Below are 14,085 nucleotides of genomic sequence, written 5' to 3' on the forward strand. Positions count from 1 at the left end.
GATATATGGGATGCATGAGGGTGAGTACATTATGACAAAATGTTTATTTTTGGGTGAACTATCACTTTAAAGAGATGTTAAGTCTATCCCTCACAAATCAAATATGGCGCTACTGTAAATAAGGTATATAACTCTTCAGATAATGGCATTATGCAACACTTTGATCTACTGACATCTAGTGGAGCTGTAATGAATTTCAGTGACTTTCTTCTGTTTGTCCCGTACACGCTGCCGTTGTTACGTGATCAAAAGGTTAAACGAGACTAGCCGATAGCAAGCGAAAAGCTAACATAAGTCTTAGAATTCAGGTAAGAACAAATACATTTGAGGTCTGTATATAGTTGATGCTTATCCTCAAAGAGCGTGCCAAATGTTTCAATGTTATTAAAGTGTTTTCTAAATGTAACCTCAACTTAGTTTAGCCACTATGATATTAAGACGACAGGTGTAAATATAAACAGATGTGTCTTTGACTGTTCATTTATTTTTATTGTCAATAACTTTTAAATCGTTTTGAAGTCAGGATATTTTAGTTTTGATTATTAGTTTTATATTTCTCTATTGGAAACCGTTCTACTACACCTTGCATGTTGCTAAAACGTTTCTAACAGCAAGATGCTTATTATTGTTCAGTCATCAGTAATAAAACATATTACCACTGATGATTTGACAAATGGTGCAGTTTCTTTGAAACTGTTCTGGGCTTTTCAGTTGTTCTGTAAATATGGATGAAGCCTTGACCATAAACTATTTTCCTCTGTGTTTAGTCGTATGCGTTGCATTGGGTGTTTGTATCGGTAATATTAAAAACAACATTAACATTGTTTTATGACAAGGCTCTGTTATGTGATCATTTCTTTTCCACCCACAGGTGGACTGTCAACAAGAGAAGCCCAACAGGATGACCAGTGTAAGTCTTCTTTAAAATGGAGCACACACACACACACACACACACACACACACACACACACACACACATGTTAGGTTTCCATGTTTTATGGGGACTTTCCATAGACATAATTGTTTTTATACTGTACAAACTTTATATTATATCTCCTAACCGTCCCCCTAAACCTAACAGAAAACTTTCTGCTTTTTTACATTTTCAAAAAACACAATTTAGTATGATTTATAAGCTGTTATCCTCATGGGGACCGACAAATTGTCATTTGTCATTTGTGGGGACATTTGGTCCCCACAAAGTGATAAATACACACTCACACACACACACACACACACACACACACACACACACACACACACACACACACACACACAAACGTGTTGGTGAGGCTATCCTTATGAGAACTCTCCATAGACATAATTATTTTTATACTGTACGAACATAGATTCATAGATTCATACTCACATATATAATATAATATAATATAGTGTAGCAGTTATCCTGCTGAAAGAGGCCACTGCCATCAGGGAATACCATTGCCATGAAGGGGTGTACGTGGTCTGCAACAATCTTTAGGTAGTTGGTACATGTCAAAGTAAAATCCACTTGAGTGCCAGGACTCAAGGCTTCCCAGCAAAACATTGCCCAGATTATCACACTGCCTCCGCCAGCCTGCCTTCTTCCTGTAGTGCATACTGCTGCATACTCTTCCCCTGGTAAACAATGAACATGCACTCGGCCGTACATATGATCTAAAATAAAACTTCATTCATCTAACCAGGCCACCTGAAGGAAAGGCTCCTCATTACCATGGATTAGGTCAGTGTGCTAGTCTTAAATAATAGTAATAATAATAATAAATGCATGTATTTATGAAAAATAAATTCTAGCTGAAACACATCTTGAAACTTTAACTACAACTGCCACTGTTGATATAAAATGAGGTCTAATAGATTCTAACTTTAGATTATTTCATATGAAACTATAACATTTTGTCAAAATATAACTAAAATATAATTCGTGATTTTTTTTTAAAGATGATGGTCTGTAATTATTTTCTTTTTTGCCACATAGCACAGTGTGCTCTTTTCCCCCTCAGTGCTGTTTGGCATGTCATTGCTGCCTACTTTTTGAGCGGTTTGACTTGACATCCTCCGTAACGCTTTAAAAATGAGATTATCATTAAATCTGCTTCGGCAGTCCTAAATAGGCTATCACTTGGATGGCTGCTGAATGGGAGAACCATGGCATTGTTCTTTCCCTGCTGTCCACGACCCAGTCCGAAAAGACCTGCGACCCACCAGTTGAGAAACACTGCTTTAACACACACACACATACACACTTATGTCAGACCCCCTCGCCTCGCTTCTCTCTGACATTTTCTCTGCTGCATGTGTGTGTGTGTGTGTGTGTGTGTGTGTGTGTGTGTGTGTGTGTGTGTGTGTGTGTGTGTGGCGCAAGCTGACGAGCCTGACAGGCAGACAAGGAGGAAAGGAGATGCACACGAGCATATGAGATTCTCCGTCCGGTTGCATTTTTTTCTCAATACCGTAGATAAGCAAATGTACATGGTATGATAATCATCAATTTTCATACCGTGGTGTACCGTGAAAATGGTACACCGCTGCAACCCTAGTCTTCTAGCATCACAATTTGGCCCTTGTCAAAGCCTCTAAGATCCTTACACTTGCCCATTTTTCCTGCTTCCAACACATGAAATTCAATGTCCCACCCCTTGACAGGTGCCATTGTAACTAGTTCCCTACCGATTTATCGGTCGGCAGATATTAGCCTTTCACAGATATATCATATCGGTGTATATGTTGTCCTATATGCGCAGATATGAAAACTTTTTTTTTCAGAACATACATTGCTGTGCAAAAGTCTTAGGCACATAAGATGTTTCACAAAAAAAATATATCTCAAGATAGTTATACATATCCTTATAGCTTTAGTTTGTCAATGAGAAATATACATTTTAGACTCACAAACATTACTTTTGTAAATAGATGGATTAGAATAGAAGAACAGGGAGCCCTACAACAGCATGGCCCCCACAGACCCATACACAATGGCAGCCAAAAGTTTGGAATAATGTACAGATTTTTATGTTGCGGAAAGAAATCGATACTTGAATTCACCAAAGTGGGATTCAACTGATCACAAAGTATAGTAAGGACATTACTGATGTAAAAAAACAGCACCATCACTATTTGAAAAAAAAGTCATTGTTGATCAAATCTAGACAGGCCCCATTTCCAGCAGCCATCACTCCAACACTCCTTGTGTAATCATGCTAAATTGCTGATTTGGTACTAGAAAATCACTTTCCATTATATCAACACATATCAACAGTTGAAATCTATTTGGTTCATTAAACGAAGCTTAACATTGTCTTTGTGTTTGTTTTTGAGTTGTCACAGTATGCAATAGACTGGCATGTCTTAAGGTCAATATTAGGTAAAAATTTTTATTTACAGCTTTCTATAGAAACTCATCAGTCAATCATTGTTTTGAGGAATAAAGGCTATACAATGCTTGAAATTGCCAAAAAACTGAAGATTTCATACAAAGGTGAACACTACAATTTTCAAAGTCAAAGGGCAACTGACTCTAAAAAGACAGAAAGAGATGTGGAAGTCCAGATATACAACTAAACAAGAGGATAAGTACATCAGGGTCTCTAGTTTGAGAAATAGATGCCTCACACATTCTCAGCTGACATCTTCATTGAATTCTACCCACTCAAAACCAGATTTATGTGCAAAAATAAAGAGAAGACTCAGGTGTACAGGCCTTATGGGAAGAATTGCAAAGAAAAAGCCACTTTGGAAAATGAAAAGTGTTATGGATCTTAACACCATTGAGCTTTTGTGGGATCAGCTAGACTGTAAGGTGCGTGAGAAGTGCCCAAAAAGACAGCCACATCTATGGCAAGTGCTACAGCAAGCGTGGGGTGAAATGTCACCTGATTATTTGGACAAACTGACAGCTAGAATGCCAAGGATCTGCAAAGCTGTCATTGCTCCACATGGATGTTTTTTTTTATGAGAACCCTTTGAAGTAGTTATTTTTACATTACACAACAACATTTCAAGTAAAAACAAAAAAAACTCAAAAATATGAATCTGCTTTACTCCAGATTATATGTTTGTTTGCTTGTGATTTTGCCAATATGATAGGTTTGTTTATATCTCCTCATAAACAGTATATCTCTGCTGGCTTTGACTTCTGTTCTCTCAGGTGCTCTGTAGCAGAGCTCGGCTGGTGACGTACCTGCCAGGGCTTCACATTCTAGTTCATCGCGTTGTAGGGGCCAGAGCTTTCTCTGGGGCGTCTGGTTCAGATGAGCCACATCTGAACAGCGCTGCCCTTGACATTGGTAAATAAGTGCATTCCTCTGTATAATACAAAAAAAGGACCCACTCTATATTAGGTGGCCTTACCTACTACATTTGAAGTTTACATACACTTAGGTTGAAGTAATAAAACTAATAAAAATTAGATTTAATATCAGCAAACTATAGTTTTGCAAGTTGTTTAGGACACCTACTTTGAGCATGACATGAGTAATTTTTCCAACAATTGTTTACAGACAGATTGTTTCACATTTAATTGACTATATCACAATTCCAGTGGGTCAGAAGTTTACATATACTAAGTTAACTGTGCCTTTAAGCAGCTTGGAAAATTCCAGAAAATTATGTCAAGCATTTAGAGAATTAGCCAATTAGCCTTGATAGGAGGTGTACTGAATTGGAGGTGTATTTTAAGGCCTACCTTCAAACTCAGTGCCTCTTTGCTTGACATCATGGGGAAATCAAAATAAATCAGCCAAGTTTTGGACCTCCACAAGCCTTGTTCATCCTTGAGAGCAATTTACAAATCCCTGAAAGTACCACGTTCATCTGTACAAACAATAGTATGCAAGTATAAACAGCATGGGAGCACGCAGCCATCATGCCGCTCAAAAAGGAGACACATTCTGTTACCTAGAGATTAACGTAGTTTGGTGCGAAAAGTGCAAATCTATCCCAGAACAACAAAGTATCTATATCCACAGTAAAACAAGTCCTATATTGACATAACCTGAAAGGCTGCTCAGGAAGCAAGAAGCCACTGCTTCAAAACTGCCATAAAGCCAGACTACAGTTTGCAAGTGCACATATGGACAAAGATCATGAAGAAGGAAAATTATGTGAATGTATTGAAGCAACATCTCAATACATTAGCCAGGAAGTTAAAGCTCGGTCGCAAATTGATCTTCCAAATGGACAATGACCACAGGCATACCTTAAAAGTTGTGGGAAAATGGCTTAAGGACAACAAAGTCAAGGTACTGGAGTGGCAATCACAAAGACCTGACCTCAATCCGACATAACATTTCTGGGCAGAACTGAAAAAGCATGTGCAAGTAAGGAGGCCTACAAACCTGACTCAGTTACACGAGTTCTTTCTGGAGGAATGGGACAAAATTCCAGCAACTTATTGTGAGAAGCTTATGGAAGGCTACCCAAAATGATTGACCTAAGTTAAACAATTTAAAGGCAATGCTACCAAATACTAATACTAACTAAATGTATGTAAACTTCTGATCCACTGGGAGTGTGATGAAAGGAATAAAAGCTAAGATTAATAATTCTCTCTACTATGATTCTGACATTTCACTTTCTTAAAATAAAGTAGTGATCCTAACTGACCTAAGAAAGGGAATGTTTTCTACGATTAAATGAAAAGGAGTTGAAATGCATTTGAATAAGGTGTATATAAACTTCTGACTTCAACTGTATACTAACATTGTAATTACATTTAAAGTACTTGCACTTAATTACATTTGTAGTTACACTGTTAACTTTACACCTAACCCAACCCTTACCCAAAAGCCTAACTCTTAACCCCCAATCCTAACCCTAACCCTACCCTACCCTTACTCCTAAACCTACCCATACCTCAACCTCAGTAGCAGCAAATGTGGGCATTTTGCCATACAACATGTAGTTACACTGTAAATGCATAGTCTTGTATGTATTTAATGCTAGTACATAGTAGTTAAGACCACTTCATATAAAGTGTGACCCAAATAAATAGTTATTTTCCAGTAACAAATATAGACAGGATTATAAAGAACAGAATGCTTGAAGTTAACCACTTTGTATCACACATTGCTAGTGAAGATAACTGCATAGGCCATTTAGTAATGTTCTCTGTTTGTTTTTTTGTGAATAGTACCAAGGACGGTGTGGCCAGATGAGACCATGGGACCATTCGGACCTCAGGACAAGCGTTTCCAGTTGCCGGGCAATGTGGGTTTTGACAGTCACTTACAGGGCACTGTGGAGCAGAGGACTGCACCAATCCATAACCTAATGCAAGATGTGCTCACTGCTCAGTCCAGCAGCGAAAGGCACAACTTCGTCCTGGCCCAGTTCATCAACGAACTGCATGTATGATGCTTCCAGACTGAATGATCTCTTTGGAATGAACTTATTTTGTTACTGTCATAATTTTCATGAATTTTGTCATTACCGTGTCTCTTTATTTAAACCCCTCTGTTTTCCATTCCCGTTGTCGTGCGTTGGCTTTTCATGTCCCTTTCTGACGCTTCATGTTCGTTTATTCGTGTGTTCCTTGTTGATGCTCCCCGCTCTCGTTGCTCATCCGTCAGAGGTTACCCTACTGTCCATGTTCCCTGCTGTCTGTCGTTTCAGGTTTACCCTGTCCTCTGTGGATGTTCGATGCCTGCACCCCTTCTGTGTTTAATCCAGCATTTTGGTTTCCTTTTCCCCTTGTCCCCTTTTCTTTGTTCATCCTTTTCCCTTTCCCCTTTTCTTTGTTCCTGAGTTTGTTTATTTTTGTTTAATAATAAAGCCGCGTTTGGATCCTACCTCCCGTCTACCTTGTCCTGCTTCCCACAAATAGTTACAGAACGCACAACCAAGAAATGGATCCAGCGGTTCAGCAGGCCAACTACCAGCTGCTTTGTTTGAAGCAAGGGGACCGACCGGTAGAAGACCACGTCCGGGACTTCCTTGAGCTAGCAAACATCTCCGACTTCCCGGACTCGGCCTTGGTGGTTTTCTTCTGGGGTAACCTGAACCCCTCGCTGAAGGACCGGTTGCCACTGGCGTCGCGCGGCTGGACACTGCAGGAGATCATGGAAGAGACTTTGCTGGTCAGCGACTCGCCACTCACTGTGGGCGTGGCAGAGGAGGAGGACCCTACCTCACCTCCCGCAGTGGTGACCTTCCACGCGCCCATGGCTCTTCCCATCACGCCTGCCCCACCTGTCAGCGAGCAAACCCCCACACCAGTTGTTTCCTATGAACCTGCATGGTCCACTTCGTCTGCCCGGAGGAGGAAGAGAAGACGGGCTTCCGCCTCCCGGCCCACGCCTGCCCCGGTCTGCGAGCCCGAGCCCACGCCTGCCCCGGACAGCGAGCCTGAGCCCTCGTCAGCCACGGTCAACGAGACTGAGCACTCGTCAGCCACGGTCAGCGAGCCAGAGCCCGCATCACCCACGGTCAACCAGCCAGAGCCATTAGCTCCCGATGTCAGTGGGCCATCGCCTGTCGCCTTGACCGTCCCTGAGCCAGCGCCTGTAGCCTCGACCGTCCCTGAGCCAGCGCCAGTAGCCATGATCGTCCCAGTGCCAGTAGCCATGACCGTCCAAGAGCCAGCGCCAGTAGCCATGACCGTCCAAGAGCCAGCGCCAGTAGCCATGACCGTCCAAGAGCCAGCGCCAGTGGTCGTGCCCGTCCAAGAGTCAGCGCCTCTCGAGCCTCCCAGGGCTCCGCCTCTCAAGTCTCTCGAGCCTCCCAGGGCTCCGCCTCTCAAGGCTCTCGAGCCTTCCAGGGCTCTGCCTCTCGAGCCTCCCGAGCATCCCGAGCCTTCCAGGGCTCCGCCTCCCAAGCCTCCCAGGGCTCCGCCTCCCAAGCCTCCCAGGGCTCCGCCTCCCGAGCCATCCAGGGCTCCGCCTCTCGAGCCTCCTGAGCCTCCCAGGGCTCCGCCTCTCGAGCCACCCAGGGCTCCGCCTCTCAGGCCTCCCAAGCCTCCCAGGGCTCCACCTCTCGAGCCACCCAGGGCTCCGCCTCTCAAGTCTCTCGAGCCACCCAGGGCTCCGCCCCCCCCGAGCCTCCTACGGCTCTTCTCCCAGAGACTCCCGAGCCTCCGCCTCCCGAGCCTCCTACGGCTCTGCTCCCAGAGACTCCAGAGCCTTCTAGGGATCCGCCTCTAGAGCATCCTACGGCGCCCCCTCCCTCGGCTCTGCCTCCAGAGCCTTCCAGGTCTCCGCCTCTAAAGCCTCCTACGGCGCCACCTTCCTCGGCTCAGCCTCCAGAGCCTCCCACGGCTCCGCCTCCTGAGCCCCCAGGGCTTTCCAGGGCTCCGCCTCCCGAGCCTCCCAGGCCTCCGCCTCCCAGGGCTCCGCCTCCCGAGCCTTCCGGGGCTCCGCCTCTCGAGCCTCCTGAGCCTTCCAGGGCTCTGCCTCTCGAGCCTACCAGGGCTCCGCCTCTCGAGCCTCCCGAGCCTCCCAGGGCTCCGCCTCTCGAGCCACCCAGGGCTCCGCCTCTCAAGTCTCTCGAGCCACCCAGGGCTCCGCCCCCCCGAACCTCCTACGGCTCTTCTCCCAGAGACTCCCGAGCCTCCTACGGCTCCGCCTCCCAAGCCTCCTACGGCTCTGCTCCCAGAGACTCCAGAGCCTTCTAGGGATCCGCCTCTAGAGCATCCTACGGCGCCCCCAACCTCGGCTCTGCCTCCAGAGCCTTCCAGGTCTCCGCCTCTAAAGCCTCCTACGGCGCCACCTTCCTCGGCCCCGCCTCCTGAGCCTTCCTTGGCTCAGCCTCCAGAGCCTCCCACGGCTCCGCCTCCTGAGCCCCCAGGGCTTTCCATGGTTCTGCCTCCCTTGGCTCCGCCTCCGGAGTCTCCCTCGGCTCCGCCTCCTGGGCCTCCCGAGCCATCCTCGACTCCGCCTTCCTCAACTCCGTCTCCTAGGCCTTCCTCGGCTCCGCCTCCTGAGGTCCCCTCGGCTGAGCCTCCTGAATCCCCCTCGGCTGAGCCTCCTGAGGACCCCTCGGCTGAGCCTCCTGAGCCTCCCTCGGCTCCGCTTCCTGAACTTCCCTTGGCTCCGCCTTCAGAGCCTTCTTCGCCCTCGCCTCCTTCGGCTCCGCCTCCTGAACCTCCCTCGGCTCCGCCTCCAGAGCCATGGCGTTTCATGTCCCTTTCTGGCGCTTCATGTTCGTTTATTCGTGTGTTCCTTGTTGATGCTCCCCGCTCTCGTTGCTCATCCGTCCGAGGTTACCCTACTGTCCATGTTCCCCGCTGTCTGTCGTTTCAGGTTTACCCTGTCCTCCATGGATGTTCGATGCCTGCACCCCTACTGTGTTCAATCCAGCATTTTGGTTTCCTTTTCCCCTTGTGGATCTTTTCTTTGTTCCTGAGTTTGTTTATTTTTGTGTAATAATAAAGCCGCGTTTGGATCCTACCTCCCGTCTACCTTGTCCTGCTTCCCACAAATCGTTACAAACCACTTAACAATCATTTTTATAGTTTGCTCATCATGATATGTGATACAGTATAATATCAGATCTTTTGATATTCTAATTCTTGTACCTGATGATTTTCTACCAGTTCTCTTTTCCTTTTTTTTTTTTATAGGAAAATGATAAAAAAGCTGCAGCACAGAACATCAATAAAGCAGAGCACTTTTTTGATGATGCTATTGTTGAGTGCGCTATACAGTCTTGTCCTGAACTGTTAAAGAAAGGTATGTATGCTGCAGTCTCCACAGTTGCTGAGTTTGTCAGATTTAATATGAAATAGTGTAATACTGTTATAACTATTTTAAGAGAGAAGGGAAGGGTGTCCCAGTTGGGCTGAGTGTGGTATGGGACAATGTTGTGGATCCATTTTAAAAATCAGGTTTGGGTTAAATAGTTTCATGTAGAATATGGCCACAAGAGGGTAGCATTTCCATTATTATTATAAAACAAACATTTTAGCCATGAGTGTGTAATTACTGTACAGAATACGCCATTTCATTTTTTCTGCAGTGTAGCCTTAATGTGACATATATGTTAATTATTTTATATAAGTTTCAACTAAATGTAGTTGATGTTCGTTCATTCATGCATATGACTTGCGTACCCTGTTCGTTTTGTTATACAGATTTTGAGTTAATGTTTCCTGAGGCCCCATCGACTGGCATGATGGTGGTTACTGTTACTCAGAGGACCCAGAACGACATGACAGCCTGGACTGAAAAGGTGGATCAAGAGAGAGAACAGCTGCTGGCTCAAGTGAGTTATTTATTTTACTCAACTGGAGCCTATGACAAAAATAATTTAAATGATTAACGTGTCATTTCCTACATGAGAATACATATGCTTAATAAAATGACCCACCTTGTCTGATTTAAATGTTGCATGAACTTTCTGTTACTGTACAAAACAATACATAGCTTTAAAATGATGTTATTGTAAAGCTTTTGTAGCATTTAAAAAAAAGCTGCTGACATTTGAATGGACAGAACAAAACAAATATACAGTAGGTTGAAATCTATATTGTGTTTTCATCTTACTATACAGTAACATAGATAATTCACATTTTCTCTGCAAAATATTTTGGATTACACTGCTCATAGTAAAGTAGACTCACTAATGGCCACTTAGCTGTACATAGCAACATTTTATGAATGACATAAAGTGCTTTTCAGTACCTCCAAATATTTATGCAATTTTAAGCTTTTTGATTCAGTTCCAAAATTTTAGCACCTTTCAGTGATTTTAATTCTAGTTCACCCAAAAATGAAAATTCTTTATTTACTCACCCTCATGCCATCCCAGAGGTTTATGACTTTCTATCTTATGCAGAACAAAAACAAAGATTTTTAGAAGAATATTTCAGCTCTGTTCCTCAGCGTGAAAGTGAACGGTCATCAGAACTTAATCCATAAGACTCCTGTGGATAAATATATATATATATATTCTGAAGCGATATGAAAGGTGTGTGTGAACAAATCAACATTTAAATCCTTTTTTTTTTTTTTTCACTGAAAATCTACACTTTAACATTCTAGTGTGGAAGTGACTTTCACATTCAGATACCTACTGGTTGGTGCTGGTCAAAGGTGGAGATTGAAAAAGTACTTAAATATTATATGCAGTGCTTCTGAAGAAATGGGTTTAACACCTGGAGTCATATAGATTACTTTTATGCTGCTTCTTTTTCCTTTTTGGACCTTCAAAGTTCTGGTCACCATTCACTTGCACTGTGAGGACCAACGGAGCTGAGATATTCTTCTAAAAATCTTCAGTTGTCTTCTGCAGAAAAACAATTATTCATACACATGTGTGATGGCATGAGGGTGAGTAAATGATGAGAGAATTTTCATTTTTGGGTGAACTATCCCTTTAAAACCTGTGTATATGTGTCTTTGGAATAGAGAGAGAGAGAGAGAGAGAGAGATGTGATTCAGCAATGCATGCCTTTTGACAGAGTGTGTTATTTACTGTCTGGTTCACATTGCTTGGGAGTTCATATGTAATTGGCTTGGCACCAAGCTCTAAGAATGCTGTATATTCTCATGTTATTTGTGGGCCACTGCATCTCAAAGGGAAGATTTATAACTGTGCCAAAAAAGCATGTGCCAAAAAACTGTTGTAAGCAAACTCAATGCAAGCTCCACTGTTTTCTAAAGATTACTGAATGGGGAGTTGTGTTGATAATTGTGTTATATGCAGTTTATTGCAGGTGCAAAGGAGATATGTTATGCTCTCAGAACAGAAGGATTTTGGGCAGATTTCATAGACCCTTCATCTGGCCTTGCAGTAAGTCATATAATCTATTACCAACCTCTAGACACATTCCAAAAGCTGCTGTTCAACTTTCAACATGTCATAATCTCTGTGTCCTTTTATTGCATTTCTCTGTCCTCAGTTTTTTGGATCATACACAAACAACACACTCTTTGAAACAGATGAAAGGTATCGTCATTTAGGTTTTCAGATCGAAGACCTGGGCTGCTGTAAAGTCATCCGGCACATGGTGTGGGGGATGCACGCATTTGTGGGCACACTTTTCACTACAGCGCCACCCAACAGCCAGATCATGAAGAAGCTACAGGGGAACTAAAGTTAATTAATTAAAGATACCATGTTGCCATGGGAACACCGTCAGTCTCAAAACCAGAATGGAGACTGAAACAAACTTCAGGTAGTTTTTCACAATCAACAGAATCAAAAACACACTTACTGTATATCTAAAAGTGCACTAAAAGAAGTTGCTAAAAGGTAAAGGAAATGTGTATTTATTTTTGTAGAACAAAAGGCAATTTTGATGTAACTTTGATTTTGGTTGCTTGTGCTACAGAGCAATGTTACTTGTCAGTAAAAAGTATGTAAGATGTCACATGTCTTTAGCAGCTTTCTCTCGGTGTTCCTTTCTTTAAAAAATGTTTTATAAGAATAATCATAGACTAGGAGTGATCTAGGGACTTTCAGCTAAATTCAGTTATTTAAGCTTTCTCTATGTGTCCGTGATAGAACTATACTCAATAAATAACTAAAGGAGGATTACTGGCTGTAATTTTTTTATTGTTTATATTTTAGAAATTAGATCACTTGGCTTGTCTCTAACCTAAATGGTGAAGGTTTTGGCCTGATTAGCTTGAGGCGATCAAAGGTAGCATCTGCTGGGGTCAACGTCTCATGGGGGTCATTAGAAATCATTCAGAATCACAACAGATGGACTATAATCAGTCTTCTTTAACCTCTGACACAACATTTAATTAGCCAGTTCTTCACTCTCCATTACTACAGTATGTGTGTCAGTACATTTTTGAACTATCAGAAAGGCCCCTGCAGTTTCTCTATCCTTAAGAGTGAAATGGGAGCATAAAAGTAAAGCTCTGTCTATAATGCCTCTGAATAATTCTTTAGAAACCCATCTATAGAAGTAAGATGCAAGCAGAGATGTTTTTATTATTATTATTATTACATATACATTCTTAGGCAATATTTGATCAGATATGCCCTATTGCTTACAGCTTTTCTGTCCTTCAGTCCATGAAATATGTGCATTGAATTAAAACAAGCTGCCATTTGCCAATTCTGATAACCACCATCTGAAGCTCTCATTGAAGGTATTTACCAAAGAAGCATGCACAGCTGTCTGTGTGGTCTAGTCAAAGTGTATGTTGTTGTTAAAAGACAGGCTGTGTTTGGACAGTGAATCTTGTTTTAAGGACCTCAGACATCACCCCATTCATGTTTTACAGCCAAGCTTGATTGACATAGCTATCAATTAGATATAATTGTCCTACTAAAAGGAAGTCCCTCCCCTTTGTTAATCTGAAAGTTTTCTGTTTCACTGAAGTGGGGGGAAATGTTCTCCTGTGGTAATATGATAACTCATTATTAATAGTTATTTTGACTATAATGTGAATTGTTCCTTTTATCACTCCAGAGGAACTTTATATGTTGAACTTTTTGTTGATTTACATATGTGAGGATGCATCTGGTTTTTATGTCTAACATTTGCACATTGCTTTAAAAGCTGTATTAAAGGATATATTGAATATTGTATTCTGGGTATATATAATTGGGGAAAAAAAGATTCACTCTTATCTGTTAAAAGATATGTATTGACCAGTTGTCCAAGAGAAATTAGGAGTCTACACATCTCAATTTGCAAACTCAAAGAAGCGTGAGGCTTTAAGTCCAAAACATTTTTTCCCCTTCAAGCGATGAATTGTTCTGGAGACACAATGTCTGGGAATTAATTACGTAGAGAACAGTAAATAAATAAAACAACGTTTTAAACGTAAAACAAGCATTTTGATTTCATACCAACATTTCATCAATTGAAATTAAGAAATTTATAACAAAATAAAATAATAAAAAAAACTAAATATTTTAACTTTTATCTAATTATTTTTGTTTAAAAATTACACAATTCAATTTAATGGAATTTTGTTATGAAATTTAAATGTGTAAATCTTAAAAATAATCTAAAATATATTTTGAGCATTTACCCTTACATTCCATTAAACACACACACATAAATATTAATTTGTGTAAGAAAATTTATGGCACATTAAAATATAATATACATACAGTATATAGTAATGTTTTTGTTTCTCGACTAAAGCATTTGTAATGATGGAATAATCCTGACCACCAGAGAAA

At 41.9% G+C, this 14,085-nt stretch overlaps 1 protein-coding gene across 1 annotated transcript; it reads left to right on the forward strand.

Annotated features, from left to right (window-relative positions):
• Window positions 1-218: 218 nt before the first annotated feature.
• LOC127658633 (methylmalonic aciduria and homocystinuria type D homolog, mitochondrial-like) lies at window positions 219-13,693 on the forward strand. The gene is made up of 8 exons (XM_052148012.1): window positions 219-308; window positions 872-910; window positions 4,148-4,286; window positions 6,131-6,348; window positions 9,557-9,665; window positions 10,067-10,197; window positions 11,641-11,727; window positions 11,837-13,693. Exons 2-8 carry the CDS (start codon window positions 902-904, stop codon window positions 12,029-12,031), a joined length of 888 nt encoding a protein of 295 aa, XP_052003972.1. The 5' UTR covers window positions 219-308; window positions 872-901; the 3' UTR covers window positions 12,032-13,693.
• The last annotated feature ends 392 nt before the right edge of the window (window positions 13,694-14,085 follow it).

Source organism: Xyrauchen texanus, chromosome 18, assembly GCF_025860055.1.
Source record: "Xyrauchen texanus isolate HMW12.3.18 chromosome 18, RBS_HiC_50CHRs, whole genome shotgun sequence".
Lineage (NCBI taxonomy): Eukaryota > Metazoa > Chordata > Actinopteri > Cypriniformes > Catostomidae > Xyrauchen > Xyrauchen texanus.